At 36.2% G+C, this 16042-nt stretch overlaps 1 protein-coding gene across 1 annotated transcript in view; it reads left to right on the top strand.

Annotated features, from left to right (window-relative positions):
• Positions 1 to 698: 698 nt before the first annotated feature.
• LOC103778718 (gamma-1-syntrophin-like) overlaps positions 699 to 16042 on the top strand; it is a gene marked incomplete at its 5' end in the record, with an annotated part of 46937 nt that continues 31593 nt past the window's right edge. The window contains 2 exons of the mRNA XM_008946320.1: positions 699 to 815; positions 5148 to 5219. Of these exons, the coding sequence (XP_008944568.1) occupies positions 699 to 815; positions 5148 to 5219 (189 nt within the window). The remainder of the gene's footprint in view (positions 816 to 5147; positions 5220 to 16042) is intronic.

The following is a 16042-nucleotide window of genomic DNA, read 5'->3' as shown; positions in this document are numbered from 1 at the left end:
CAAACTTAATAGCTGAATAGGTAAGGAATAGGATCCTAAAAGGAGTTTGAATAAGTTCTAGTTCATACATCTGTGTTGGAAGATCTGCAAATAGTGGTAAGAGTCGACAGCATTCTGGTTAATTCTTAGCTGTAGATGAATTCTGTTCAAAATACTGTCTGCAAACAGTCTGTTACTTTGCTGTTCTTAAGCAAGGAGGTTCAAAACTCCTACATAGGGATTTTCAGAAGGCGGGGGGGCGAAAGCTTGCCATTATTTGGAACGAAAATTTGTAAATTCATATTGTTTAGTGCATAATTGGGAACTTGGTTGTGGCGATGGAATCTACAATATAGTGTTACAACTGTTACTTGATTTTGTATACCTGCCTACATTAAATATTTGGATTAAATTTCTCTGATGTGATCTGTCAGCAAATATGTAGAATTACTTAAGGGAGTTTTTAATGAGATAATAGACCTTTGACATCCACTGACGACAGTAGATATTTGTTCTGATGTTTTTGGGTTGTCATAATGGGCATACTTTATATAACTATGGGATTTTAAGTGAACTGCCAATACACTGTATTGTTTCAGTGGTTCAAGTTTCTAACTATGTAAAATTTGACAGACCTCAGTTTACTTGCATGAAATATTTGCAATTCGTTTGAAAAAAGTGTCTGAGGAATTTGTCAACACTATTGATTTTTCTGTCAGATAGTCTACATGGGCTGGACAGAAGAACGGGAACAAGACTCCCTTCAGGATCGAATGTACACACCAAAGTTTCTAGCACTGAGGGGATCTTCCCTGTATAAATTTATAGCACCTCCAGTAAGTATATTTCTCATGCTTAATGGAAATAAGTAGTAGTAAATAAAATAATTTTGAACAAGACTTTCACCATGAGATATCAGTCATTGAACTAACAGGACTCACAGCACTGAAAAGTTCCAGGGTATGTGGTGTAGAAGTGATAGAAAATAGTTATTCGTAGATGATTGGGCATCTAACAATTTCTTTTCCCCCACTTACCTAAGCACTTAGAAGAATACAAGAGAAGTCTGCTTGTGCTAAAAGAGGGCTTTTCATTTTCCTTTGGCAGGTAGAACAAGCCTGAAGCAAGATGGTTAGATTTTAAACAGAACTATTATTCTAGTCAAACTGCTGAGATTTGGGGAAATATCGAAGCTTTTTGCATGCTGTGGAAGTGGCAATATCTCTGTATTTAGATTTCTGTCCTGAATGTAACTGTTTTGCTGCTTCAGAGCACCAAAAGGAAGGTAGGGAAGCAAATGAAATTGTTTAGATTAAATACATTAATTGGAATCCGACTGGCAATGCGGGGCAAAATGTTAAGTGTTTTGCATTCACCAGTTGACTTTTACAGATTTATGGTGCATCTAAACTGCAGTAAACAGAGATCCACCTTTTAAACCAGGAGATAAGGAGCCAGCAGCAGTCCTGTACCAGCAGCGGGGAGAGTCATGGGGATTCATTTGTTCTGTTTATTGGCTGACCTTTCTGACTGCTGCTAAACATTGTCTTGCCAGATCCAGGCTGTAGCTCCCTCCTGCCTGAATCACAAAATGTTTCAGGTTGGAAGGGACCTTGAATGGTCATTTAGTCCAAACCCCCTGCTGTGGAGCAGGGACATCTTCAACTAGATCAGGTTGCTCAGATCCCCATTTGACCTGACCATGAATGTTTCCAGGGATGAGGCTTCTACCACCTCTCTGGACAGCCTGTTCTGGAAGTAGTCCAAAGCAAATTTACAAATCTTTACATCATTCATCAGACACATTTCATGTTTGTTTTGCAAAGTGTTAAGACCTTTTGAAAGGTGTCGGGAATGGAAGTAAATATGAACTGAAATCTTCATGTGTTTAATGTTGGTGCAGTAGTTCACTGGTATGGGAGTTGGGCTCTCCCATGGCTAGTAATGGGAGTTTGGCTGTTGTTGGTGGGTATTTTTCAGGATCAGATTAAAATGTCAGATTATGCTGCTGAGCACCTTATTCAAAAGCAGCTCTTCTGGCTTTGGCAGACCTACCCAAGCATTTGCTGCCTGTCAAATAAATCCACCTGCATTCTAGGCACTAGATAGAGGCAAAAACAATGCTGAGAGCTCCCTTTCTATGCAAAATAGGAAGATTATTCTTTTGTAAGCACTATAGAAAGTACTACAAGCCCCTTTACTGAGAATTCAATCATAAGCTTCCAAGAGTAATGTGCTGCTGGTGGCTATATGGGTAATGGGTGATGATTAATGACTGTGGGAGGAACATGTTTGTAATAGGACTGTGAACAACAGTGATGTGAGTTAGGACAATTTTGGCAAGCTGCTGCTGTATGAGACAAGCCACTGATCCTTGAAGTCTTTATAGGTCTTGTTTCAGCTGAGCTGCAAGCACAATGTGATTTTGTTTTGCCAGATTCTGGTTCTTATTCTAAACTAGAAAGACAGTTCAAACATAGAGGAAAGTACTTTCTCTCCGTGGAGTAGGAGGGAAGTAGAATGACACACATGGTTTTTAAAGGACAAACAGAGGGAGAGTTTTTACAGAGGTACTTTAAAAACATGTAATGTATGGATTACATACAATAACAATTACAAATTTATATGCCCAGCAAAATTATATTCCTATCAAAGACTATAGCAGGCCTTTTAAAAGGACTTCTAAAGTCATCTTTTGTATATGCAAACTTTTACAAATATATTTATGCTTGCTATTCTGCAGGTATATGTGTTTATCTCCTCCAGGGATTACAAAAGATTAAGAAAAAAACTTTCAATGGTGCAGTTTCAGAGCTTCTATTTATGAGATGCATAAAGTGTAGCTCTAAGAGGAAAAACAATTTTAATTATATTTGCAGTTTAAACTCCTCAGATTAAGTTGTTTTCTGAGCAGAGATATGCTGCCAACTTTATAACCAGAAAATCAAATTAAAGTATTTCCCTGGTCTCTGCCAAAGTCTAACACATTAGGGAAACATGTTTAAACAGTGAATATCAGTGGCCTCCTCCTCCTCCTTCTTTTTTTATCTCTTTGATCATCTACTTTACATGCTTGGATAAATAAGCAATTCTAACATATCCTTTGCATTTTGATAGCTTTAAACAAAATTACATTTTTCTTTTTGTGTTATTTTTTCATCCATTTTCTCCTTTAGAATTATTAAATGTATCAAGCCTGGTGGGTTTCACTTTCCTAAAGTTTATAGCTGGAAATCTCAGAGAAAACATACTTCAACTGAGAAAGAGTTGCTAATACCTTTTCCCTTGCTACTCAAGCTTTTAAATTAAAATATTAACAGTGAACAGGGCAAGCAATTTCTATGGGTGCCTTAATCCTAGAGTTGCTCTTGCCTTGCACATATCTTTTTATAGAAAGAGTTTTGTTTTGACCTGAAAAGAAGTCCCTTTATAGGTACAAACAAAAGCAGAAAGCTAGGGGAGAAGAAGGAGCTCTGATATTTTTCCCCAAAGTATGGAGCCTACAGTAAGATTTTAATGCCTTTAAAAGCATTAAATGGCTTTGTGCTTCAATTGTAACTACGTTTCCTGATGGGGCAATATGACTTCAGCTTGTGTGGCTGGTGTTGTTCATCACATCTCTAAGTAGCTTCTTAAAGCTCACACATAAAGATTGTATATTTGCGATATTTCTGCACTTCCTCATTCTGTATCAAACAATTGGTTGACTCTCAGTATTAAGTCATTCCCCTCCTTAGAAATCTAATACCCATACTTCATGAAGGTATTGAAAACTGAGTTTTGGGATGACTGCAAATAAATAAAATTCTAATAGAAGAGGAACTATGACACTGTACCTTTGAACTTTTCATTCTTGACTGATTTCCTCAAATAAATTTCAATTACAATAATGTTTATACCTAAAAATTAGTTAGGGATAGAATTTTCTCATACAACATCAAAATAATTTTGATCAAGAAAGTTTTAGACCAAGGCATCCAAATCTGTAGATGCTACTCAGCCATGTTGTGTCTATTAATGTTGCTTTCTCTTTAGATAAAAGATAAATTGGTCTCATTTAATACTTTGTATGCTGTGGATAACTTTTTATGATATATTTCTCAAAGACCTTTATATTCTTGAATCTTGAAAACCAATAAACTTGTGTCTTCATCAGCCTCTTCATCTTGCCTAACTGTTGTAATGATACAACTGTCTTCCTTTGGAGCTGGACCACTAATCAAAGTTTCTTACCATTAAGATTTTTTATATATATATATATAAAAAAAATAGCCTCAGTTTTCATTCTATGCTATTTTGTCTTTTGAGATTATGCGTAATTCTCCTGTTTCTTCCTCACAGTTTCCTTGCAAAGTTATTTATAGGTGGCTGTGATACTGCCTTGACTCTTCCCTTACTGACTATATTCATCTATCCCTTTCTGTCTTATTTGCCTTAACCCTTACACTTGCATGATTTTATTGAACTCTTATCTATGCAATTTTTTTTTGTCAAGCAGTTGCTTAAAATTAATACTGTTGAAAGCAATTGACAAATGCAAAGATAAAGGGGAGAAATAGACTATTCTTCAAATCTTAGTTTGGTAGAATTTAGGAGTAGATTCATCTTGGTAAAAAAAAAAAGGAAAATGTCTGTTTTTCTCTCTTGTTTCTTGGTATTTTTTCCCCCTGGGTTTTAAGGCGTGCAGGGTAAGTATCTGTGACATTGCAAGGTTGGATACTTTATTTTTATGGGTTTGCAAACAATGCAGGTGCCTGGGAGCAAACTGTGGCATGCAGTTACAAAGCGGGAAGTATTGACAAACATGCTGCCTTATAGTCAAGACTGTAAGAGGAATTCAAGGGCTACATCCTCTCAGGATCTCAATGCAAACCCCACCAGTTCCCAGGGGAAGCCTCATCATTCAGCACAGAGCTGCCTGCATGCAAAGGCACCGTGTTATAAGCACAAGGAGACAGGCAGGACATCTAAGCACTGCCTGGATGGAACAGTCTGGTCACTGGCAATTATTGCTCTGAGGCAGTGCTTGGTCTTTCTGTGTACGTTATACTGGATGAAAATGGTGTAGGGATACATTTTTATTTTGAAAATATACTTAATTCTTGACATTCAAAACAAAACAAAACTGACTTTCTTTTCCTGTTTCTTTTGTTTGTTTTTTTTCCAAGGTCACAACTTGGGATTGGACACGAGCTGAGAAAACATTTTCAGTTTATGAGATAATGTGCAAAATTCTCAAGGTATGATGAGAAAGTATAAAATAAATTACCACTTTGTCTGACCAGTTGACAAGCCATATCACTGCAGCTGGAAACTGCAAATGACCACCTGGCAGAAAGGGATCATTTTTTTCCCTTTTAAGTCAGTATCAGGAGTCCTGGTGTCAGTAGGTATAGAGCCACAAGAAATGGCAAAATTTGAAATAAACTGATTTTGTCAAGGAAACTTTTTATTTCTCTGTAATGCTGTATGGGGTTTATAGCTTTACTTTAATGTCACATTTAACCAGTATAAGGTTTCTTTCTCTGAGAAGCTAAAGGAATAGCAATCAATATGGTTGCTTTCAAATATGTTGATCCAACTAACCGTGGCTGTAATGTAAGATTTCACAGTAGGACTGAGATCAGAGTCCTTAAAATACACAATACCAGTCTTATTTTTTTTTTTTTCAGTTTCTTTAGTTTGCCTTTACTATGATGAATGGGAAGAGATAACGAAACATGTTTAGAAAGTTAAAGCTGTGAGTAACAAATTGATTAGGGCCATTATTGTACATCATATTTAATTTTTAATTCTGAATTGATTCAGAATTAATATGTATGGTCTTCCCTCTGTTTTATAAAAGTTGAAAACCAGATGCTCAGCGTTCTCAATCTAAAACATCAGGAGAGGAAAAAGAGATGAAAAAAAAAATCTTTTCCCATTAATCTGAAGTGCTTTCACTTCAGTATGTTGGTTTTGGGTCAAAATTATGTAAAAGGTAATTTGGTCTTTTCTGGAGTTTTATCTATGCAGAGACAAACTAGTATCAAAAAGAGGTATAAAAAAACCACCATATTTTAAAAAAGTGTTTCCTGTTGGGAAGACCTTATGCTGGCATACATGGTACATTTCCTAGTGTTTGTAGGTCATATAGGAGCACTACACTTCCCTTAGGGAGGCAGATTACAGATGGAACAGCTCAATAAAATTCAGAAACATTTTACATCACAGACTTCAAAAATAAGAAACCAAATTTATAGTCTGGAAAAAAAACCCTCTCTGCTGACAATCTGAAACAGAAAATTGTAAGGAGTCCTTTACTGCTACACTGGCTGTGAGGTCTGGAGTCTCCAGCAAGGAGCAGAATACCCCAAATCCAACGTGTCCTATCACTGTGGTATGTCCTCTAACTACCACGTGCAATGACTGACTCTTTAGTAATGGTCATGAAGGGGGAAAATTAACAGGACAAGGTCGGCACTCTGAAGATATTACACTGAGGGCATAATATGAACAACGCTCTCAGAGCACAGTCAGGCTTTGAGAGAGATGAAAAATCTCAGTTTTGACATGAACTCTTTTCTGGTTTTGTTTTGTGGTAACCTCTGGTTACTTCACGCCTTGAGTCTGGAAAACAGTAAGCGCCAAGGTAGCACTTCTCTGAGAAGTAAGCCTCTTGGAGCCAGGATGACTCTTCCTTGTGGCTTTAATAGAATCTTTGGGTACACTGTTAGAACAGAAATGTACAGAATATATGCCATGCAGTTTTCTGGAATTTAAAGATCCTTCTTCTTTTCTTTTCTTCTAATATTTTTCCTTTGTTGATATTCTTCAAGATAGAATATGTGAATATCTCTTGTCCACAGAATATGGACAAGAGTCCAGCGAAGGTCTACGAGGATGAGTGGGGGACTGGAACGCCTGCCTTATGAAGAGAGGCTGAGAGACCTGGGACTGTTTAGTCTGGAGAAGACTTTAGGGGGATCTAATTAATGTGTCTAAATATATGAGGGCTGGGTGTCAAGAAGAAAGGGGCAACCTCTTTTCACTTATGACCTGCAATAGCACACAGGGCAATGAACACAAACTGGAGCACAGGAAGTTCCACCTCAACATGAGGAAGAACTTCTTCACTGTAAGGGTTCCAGAGCACTGGAACAGGCTCCCCAGGGAGGCTGTGGAGTCTCTTGGCTTGGAGACTTTTCAGCCCCGTCTGGATGAGCTCCTGTGTGACCTGCCCGAGGCTAGATGGTCCTGCTCTGGCAGGGGGGTTGGACTCGATGATCTCTAGAGGTCCAGACCAGACATTCTATCATTCTATGATTCCGTGATTCTCATCCACTCATTTTTAGAGTTTTCTTTCTTCCCCTTCTGCTTTATCCCTTGTTCTTGTATACCAATGCAGGGACCTTTTTTTACCACTTCAGCCATGTAGCAAAAGTTAGTTAGAGCCAAGGAGTCCGACCACAAAGGAGTAAAACTTACACCAAGGCCTTCCTGGCACTGTTGTGTGGAAACACAGAAAAGAATGCGAAGATGCTGGTCTTTCTTATCATCCAGCTCTTCAAACTGTCTGGCAAGAGGTGTGGATCCTCTATCCTCAGTCTGTATTAACAGAGGACATCCCAGCAGAGTGACAATTCCAGTTTAAGTGATCTAGGAGTATCATTTTTGTGTTTTTTTATCAATATTCAGTTATTCCTTTATTATCTGTAAACACAGTCAAGCTTATAAGGTGTTGAAATATTTCAAATATTTTTTTTTTTATTTCAAATATTATGGATTCTTTCTCTGACTAAAACCTATAAATAATAAAAAATGGAAGTAGAAAAATCATTCCAATGAAATTACAGCTTCTCACATTGGAGTATTAATCTTTATCATATTCTGTTTTTCTATAGCAGGTACTATAGGACTCAGCACTGGTTTCAGTAAATATAAAAGCAAGTAAAACCAAGAAAAACAGCTTCCCATTACTCCAGCTACATTGAACCTCTGTGGAGACTCAAGGTTTTGTTCAGCTTTTATACCAGCATCATAAATATCTCCTTTTTAAGAGCTTGTGTTTCTAGACATGTTTGTACAAGCCCTGTGGATATTACAAAAACAGAGGCAACATTAAAAAAGTTACTCTGGTGCTTTGTGATCCCCTTCAAACTTCTTCCCTTCAACAGTACCTCACATGTTACTTTCATTCTAAATTTGTTTTACTTGAAGAATGAGTTGAATGGCAAAAGGGCAGGCTAACAAGGTTTGAAGCGATTATATTCTTAGAGATTGATAGATAGCATGATGGCTTTGGAAACCTAATGAAAAAAAGAAGGAAAGAAACATGGGCTCTTCTACTGAAGACTCTTCCCTCTCCTGCACTTCCTGTTCTTCCGTGGCAGGGACTGAGTTCATGTCATTCTTTTCAGGAAAATTGAAAAGGTAGAATTATTCTGTGTTTCTATTCAGAAGAGGCAATCACCTGTCATTGTGCAGAGATAAATCCAGGGTGATAGTAGTGACTGTTTGCAGGACAATATCATCACTCAGTGTCTCTTAAGTGGGTTAAGTTCCATATTCTAGGCTAAACTCAAATTCTTCAGGCTATACATTCACTAGGAGTAAATATCATAGAATGTTCCCAGACAGTGTAATGCTATCATCTATAGTCTTTAATTTCGTATGACCACCACCATGATTTTGGGCCAAATGGTCTATCTAGCATTCTCCCAGACTATTCCTCGCATACCTTAAGTGTTACTGCGTGTGAAGGGGCATTTGTAATGGGCTGATACATATAAGCACCCCATTTTGGTGGGGTTCAGGTGTTTCATAGTCTGGATGTGTTCTGATCCTTGCCAACTGGCTAAGAGTCAACAGTCAGTCCCATACATGTTTAGTTTGATAGTATAGCTACAGTTACTGTGACTATTACCTTAAGTGGAAGGGCTTGAAAGTGGTCTGAGCTAATCTCCATATGAATTCACTCAGGAGTAAGAATTAGTGCTTTAGAATTCATGTTTCCAAAGCATATTTCCTTTAATATCGATCAGGATGTTGGGCATCCTGAGAAGCAGCAGCTTTATCACCTGCATGCAGGACTGAGTGTGTTGGTCAGGCTGCTGCAAAATCTCTGTGGAGCCAGAAAGAACATCATGTCTTTGTCAGTGAATTGCTAAATGTTATCACAATGCCTACTGATCAGTGTATGTGCATTACCTGGCTTGCTTAGAGTGGAATGAGATGCTTCAGAAACTTATTCCATATTTAGATTTAAAATCTTCTGAAACTAGGATGCAACTTTCACTCAAGCATGCTGTCCCTCATACCACAAAGACAGGACTTGACTAAGTAATCTGTTTGAAAGCATTTTTCTCCATCTAACATTCCTTGATTCTGACTAAAATTCTGATGAGCTTCACAAGAGCAGTTTTGAGTAGAGAGACTTGTTACCTACGGTTTCTATTTAGAAATAGAATTGTAATTTTCCTCTTAGATTTCTTTAAGTTTTTCTTCATGATAGAAGTGCAACAGTGAAGAATATGAATGGCCAGATCCTCTGAACACACATTAATATTTCAGTGCTTCAGTGTGAAAGAATGCTATCACTTCTAGTGACAGTAAAAATATTAAAACACTATATAAATAATGATGTCTACATCCAGCAGAGGACTTCACTGATTTAATCGTCAGGAAGGGAAAATAGTCCAAACACATTAAATAAAACTCAGAACTCACCTGTCACCATGGCCAATGTTTTCTTCATAATTACCTGTATATGTGGAGTGTGCATTCTCCTTTAGCATCTATTCATTCTCGTGAACACTACAGGCAACTGGGATGCCATTTTCAGTTTTTACAGTTCCCTCAGTTCTTCAAGTACCTAAAATGTAGGATTGTCTGCACCTTAATCAGAGATGTCAGAGATTATGTGATTTATAACTAATGGATTCATATTTACAATAATCCTCTAGTAAATCAGTATTTTTTTGTTATTGTTTTCTTTTTCTTTTTTTTTCCCATCAGGTTACAAGGAAAAGAGGAGGAGGCTTGCCCTAAGCAAGACAATAAGTCAGCACTCTTAATGTGATTAGGACATTCTAAATAATCAGTAATACCATTAACATTTGAAGCATAAAAGTAGATTTTAAAAAGCTCTCTTTGGACTGTGTGAAAAATAGGTTTATTGGCATAAATGCAGCAAAGGAGCACTGATCCCACAATTCAACATTAAAAATTTTAGATAGTTAAAGTATTAAAAAAACCCCAAAACCTGACAATCACATTCATACACCACCACAACAATAATGGATTATAAAAAAGATTCCGTAGAAACTTTTCAAAGTATCATGTAAAACTGCATAGCTCATAATTAGAAAGATCTTAATTGTCAAAATTTTAGGATTGAAATAATAATTTTTAACATACAAAAAGATAAAGCAGGCTGAGAGTGAAAATTACAGTTGAATTATTTTGGATTACATTATTTATTGTGAAATAATGGCAAACAGCTGTTTGATGTAAAAGGAACATTTATGGAGATGTAAATAAGTTAAGATTGGAGGTCTGCGTGTGTGTTTGTGTGTTAATACATAAGTTGATAACCATACAAAGTAATTCATTAAAAATTTGATAGGTCTATTGATCATGGGTGGAAGGAAAATGCAAGGCACTGAAGAAGTCATTAACCCTAAAAAGAAAAAGATAAAAAGAGAGTGAGTATAAATCCAAGTCAAGCAAGTTCAAATTGTGAAGAATTTAGAAACTATAAAATTTCAGATGATTAATCAGTGGAAAATACTGATAAGAGATGTTGACAACTTTTAAATCACTTTATTTTTTTTACCACCAGTTTTATTCAAACTGGTACTGCTGGGACATTAACAGTAGCATGTGGATGAAAATCTGTGATCTATGTTAAACAATTTGTCAGGCAGGATTGTCTGATGATACCACTGCTGATATTAAAAAGTGTCTATGGCTCAGAATTGGCAGTAGAATTTGCTATGAATAAATATTTCTAATTTATTCTGGAAGAAGCTTGTTTCATCCTATCCTCTGCTTTGAGGTTAAAGCCCCATTAACAGCCAGCTAATTCACATGTTGGATCTTTAACAGTAGAAAAGAGGTACTTGTATCTCTAGCTTCAGAAATGGGTAGAAGACCTTGTCCTGTTCTGTACTTCAAAGCTGGCTGAACTCTGTCTGTCTTTTTGGGACCTCTTATATTTTGATAGGTGGTTTTATCGTGTGTGTTTTGAGTGTGTGTGCATGTGCATGCATGTATAAGTGCCTATAATTTAACAAGATTTAGATATTTTTGATAAATTGGTAAACAACTTAAATATTTCAGCGATTTTTCCATATGGGGGGTAGAAAAAAGTTTGTTAAATTTTTCCATTAAGTTATGAAGAATTACATAAAGATTGCACTTCTCTAGAAGCAAGTTTCCCTTGTTTGCTTGAGTTACTAATGTTCTTCAGCTTCAGCCTTTTAATCTCCTTTTAATTATGAGAAAGTGCTCTCTGTAGTTTAGCCACCTGCCTTCTATCTTCAATGTGTCATGCAAAAATGTTTGGAGATTTACAATAAAAAGGACATTTTATTCAACATAAACCAGGAAACATATTCAGGTGTCAGATCAGCTCTGGAATGAAATGTGAGGATAATTGTGAGAGGCAGTCTATGCTGGCAATATGTCAGGATGGTGGATCATGGATGGTTGTAGCTGGTATCACTCACATCAGTGCAGCTCTCACTTTCTTACCATACTAATCAGGACCAGCTTGGTGTCTCAGAAGACTTATAGTTCCTTCTTTATTTAGCTGTTAATCTGTGTAAAATCTTCAAATGCAGTTATGCTAATTTTCCCACTTAAATTTCCTGTAATTTTGTTCTCCATTTCCAGTAAGTCAAGTATGAGGAAAGGTTGTTATAAAAGCATGGCAAACTGCTAAAAATGTTTATATATTCAGATAAATTTTAAAATTAATGCCAATAGACACATAAACATATAAAGTGAAGGTAGAAAACATATTTTGAGTTCTATCATTAATATAGTTTGCTCAGTGGCTGAGACTTGCATCCTGATGTGATTCCACTGAAGTACTTCACATGAACTCAAAATTGTCTAGGGAGCATAAGTAATGAATCCTTTTTATGAATATGTTAATGCTGCATCCAGGGAAAATTAGATTTTCAGTCAGGGTTTACCCAGGTGCCAGTTCTTGGAAATATTGCAAAACTGTTGAGTGTTCCAGTTCTAAGCAGCTGAAGTAATATTCAGTCTTTGGTTTGCTCCTGTTCTAAATTTAAGAATATTTATTTAATGTTTCCAAAGAAAAGAGGGTCTATTCCCACTTTAACTAGATGAAAAGGAATAACAGATACAGAAAAATATATTTAAATGACACCTGCAACCTCTCTGTTCCTTACAGGTATCAACTTTTCCTTCTAAAAAATTACTTTTTGCCAAATGTCTAGTTAGGAGACCAACAGTGGTGTTGCAACATCCTTGAAAGGCAAAGCCAAATTCAACTTCTAACATAAGGCAAAAGAAACAGTGAAAAAGAATAAAAATAAGGTGTGAAATACAAATATTACATGAGGATACTCGTGAAAGACAAACATATGTCTTGCATCCCAGATGTTCAAGATTTATCCAAAACTTAAGAAACTTTTCTTTCATTGACTTACTCTAATCAGGTCATTTCTCAAGATTTGAGTGATGCACTATTTCAGTATTTTATCCACTGCTATCTTCTGATATGTCCATTTTGGTTGATTTTTGTGTAAAATTTTCCTCTAATTTATAAATTTTCCCTTTTTTTTTGGTCACATTAATTATTTGATATTTTTTTCCTGTCTTTCTGACTATTGCAATATTTAATTTAAGATGATGCAGTTATATTACATACAGAATATAGTACTACAGTCTTTCATACAACAGTGATCACACTGTAGTTTTTTCACTGGATCTGTGTCCCATTCCTTACATGAAATAAATTGTTTCTGTCATGGCAGGTAGAGTCCCCCAGCGATGTTGGGACAAGATCAAGGACAGAGAGGATTATGTATGTAATGTTGCCTTGCTCTTGCAGTTATTATAGTGGTGTCTGTATGGTTGGAGTTTGACTGATAACTTGGTTTCTGGCTTGGCTCACTCCTCCTTTTGTTACATTATGCACCATGAGTGAATATCTTGATTTGATTACTCCTCCTGTTGTGTATCATATTGTATCTTTTCTGTATTCTTTGGAATGAGGTAGTAAAATCTGGCCTCCTGCTAGTGGCTTTATCTTTCATGCTGGTGCAAGCAAAGGAGAAATTCTGTTAGTACACAGTCATGTAATACTTCTGTTACAATGAATAATCAGTTTGGTGGGTAACTTTTCAGCCTTTTATTTAATCAGATTTAATTCTTACCCTTCCAACATTTGTGTCCTTCGTGAGGAAGATTGTTAAAAAACTTTTTCCCACTTTTAAAACAAATGTATCTAAAATTGGAATAAACCCACAGAAATTTCACCATATGAGATTTATAAGGACTTTTCTCCAATACGGTTTCTCTGTCTGCTTTTGGTTTAGAGTCAGGTGCTTTTTTTCTGTTCTTGAAGGGGTATGTAGCCTGTTGAAGGAGAAATAGTGTATCCTGTTCTCCTTTCCCATGGCTAGCACCATAACATCCCCTAACAGCTGAGAAAAGTAGGGAAGGTTCTTCTCTTCCTGTACACTCTGGGATGGAACTTGTTCAGAATGAAATCTTCAGACTTTTAACAAATTTTGCACAAATCTAAAATTTTCAGTAGATCTTAGCTTCTATTTGTTTTCAAGGGCAGCATAAGTTTCTTTCCATCCTTGAAGCAGTTGTTGCCATTGCAAAAAAAACAGGCTGGAGAGCAGCCAAAAAAATCAGTTTCAGGGGGTGCTTTGGCTTGTCTGTTTGTTCCTTTGATTTTAACATCAACAAAACAATTTCATTCCTCTTCCTAATTTATTTCACAGAATTCTAACTATAACATGAAAATAAAAAAAAATCCTCAGACAGGCAAGTAACATGTGAAAGAGAAACAAGCCAAAGCAACTACAATTTTTTAAATTTGAGAAAGCTGTAAATCTATTATCATTATGTAAGTTCTTCTGGGAACTGTTCATAAACTTAATTTCCAGCAAAGAACACCTCAAATTCTGGACAAGTACAAAACCTTCATAACGCTCCAGAGAGATGATGAGCACATTTTTTATCTCTGTTTGTAATTACGTTAGTCTCAGATTTCTTTTTAGCAGAAAACAACCTCCAATCCATGTCTGAAAAGTAGTAGAATAATTGATTTCCCCCGAATGTTTGTTCCAGGAAAATTTTGAAGAATTTCCTCATATAGCATTAATATAAACGCTTTTATGAGGGGACATCATTAAGAAATAAGCACAATTATGGCACTGGCTCTGGAGAAATGTGCATTCAGCCGCCTGCTCTGATTCAGATGAGGGTCTTTGAGACTGCATCATCTTTTAATCAGGCAGATTAGGAAATTAATTTTCCTATTCAAGCAGAATAGGAAAGTAATTCTGCGCCTAATAGGTTACAGGGAATGAACTTTCCTATTTCTCTCAAGCAATCAGACAGGTCTTTCTAATGGAAATTTAATTGAAACTAAAACTTTTCCTGTAATTATAATTATTTTTCCCCTTCAGAAAACATATTTTTATAAAAATTGGACATTGAAAAATATTCTGTCAGTTTTAATTCAGCTGTCATTCTGTGTTTAAATGCATATCTATATATACACACACATGCAATTTCAACATTTTCCTTACATTTAATTCAGAAGTTTCTAAATAAGATGAGACATGTACAAATGTATGCCTGCAAGGGTCATTTTTTCTTTATTACTTGATTAATTGGGATATGTTGGAGAGGCAGTATCTTTTTTTCACTCTGGAGTGAATCTGTTGCCTGCTGCCTGTAAGTGCTATTAGAACCATCTCCATAGCAACTAATGGCGATGCTCAAGAGAAGTGTTCCCAAAGTTTCAGATAAAGAAGCAGATGATTAGAATCCTTTAGAAAGAAGGATGTGTGTTTATGTAAACCAAGCTGATAAGTGAAAGGAGGCACAAATAGTAAAATAGTCAAGGCACTGATGCCAGCAAGTGTGAAGGTATGATGTGAGTAGCTTTTACAGTTGACTTGGACTTATTGCACTCTTGAACTGATGGGAGAATGCTTTTTATCTTCAGAGAATTTATGTGCTGGGTTTGAATCTTGGTTATGATAGGAGAGATTTCTTTTTGCAGGACTGTCTAAACTAGTTAACAAACAGGTATTGTTTGTTTTCTCGTCTGTGTATTATTCAGAATTATTATCATTAATATCCCAACTGTGGATGTTTACCTCATTTTAACAGCTGAAATTATAGTATCTCAAAAGCAAAGGTATGTTTTGTCTGTTTATGTATACAACTATGATGAGAGTGGTTTTGAACATTCCAAATGAATTGTTGTTCATGTCAAAAACTGCTCGACCATGTGACTAATATTTACAGCTCCATCACCAATTTACTCTGTATATTATGTATAACTTTATAGATGAGCCAGTCTTCCAGATGGTTTTTGAGCACTGCCTGGATAAAAATCATGTCATGAGAATGAAACTAGTAGACCTAGTTTTATTTTCTGTTGCACAGATCTTTGTAGAATAGAACAACTCAACTCTCTGACTGTAGTAAAAGTTGAGGGTCTCTTGCATCTTAGTGGATTTACATAATAGCCAAAATATGAGTATTTAATGTATTCATCATACATAAAGACACAAGTAGTTGAAAAGGAGCAGTGCTGCTTCTGGAGAGGGCAGCCTTTCAAAAGAAAAAAGTTTATGTCTGCAGAAGAGAAGGCAATGTCACTGAGTGATAAAGAAGCATCCTGCCTTAATTTGAAAGGACCTGCCTAATGAGCCATGCTTGGTTCCCTTAGACAAATTTATTACTCACACTTAATATGGACATCATTATTAGTTAGGCAGGCAGGAGTCATACTATCCTGTCAGCAGAGATGCTGGATTACCATGATGCTGGATATAAGCCAAGGACTTTCCTC

The sequence above is a fragment of the Merops nubicus genome, unplaced genomic scaffold (assembly GCF_000691845.1).
Source record: "Merops nubicus isolate BGI_N331 unplaced genomic scaffold, ASM69184v1 scaffold18, whole genome shotgun sequence".
Lineage (NCBI taxonomy): Eukaryota > Metazoa > Chordata > Aves > Coraciiformes > Meropidae > Merops > Merops nubicus.
Note: the sequence above shows the minus strand (reverse complement) of the source record. Positions and strands in the feature narration are given on the sequence as shown.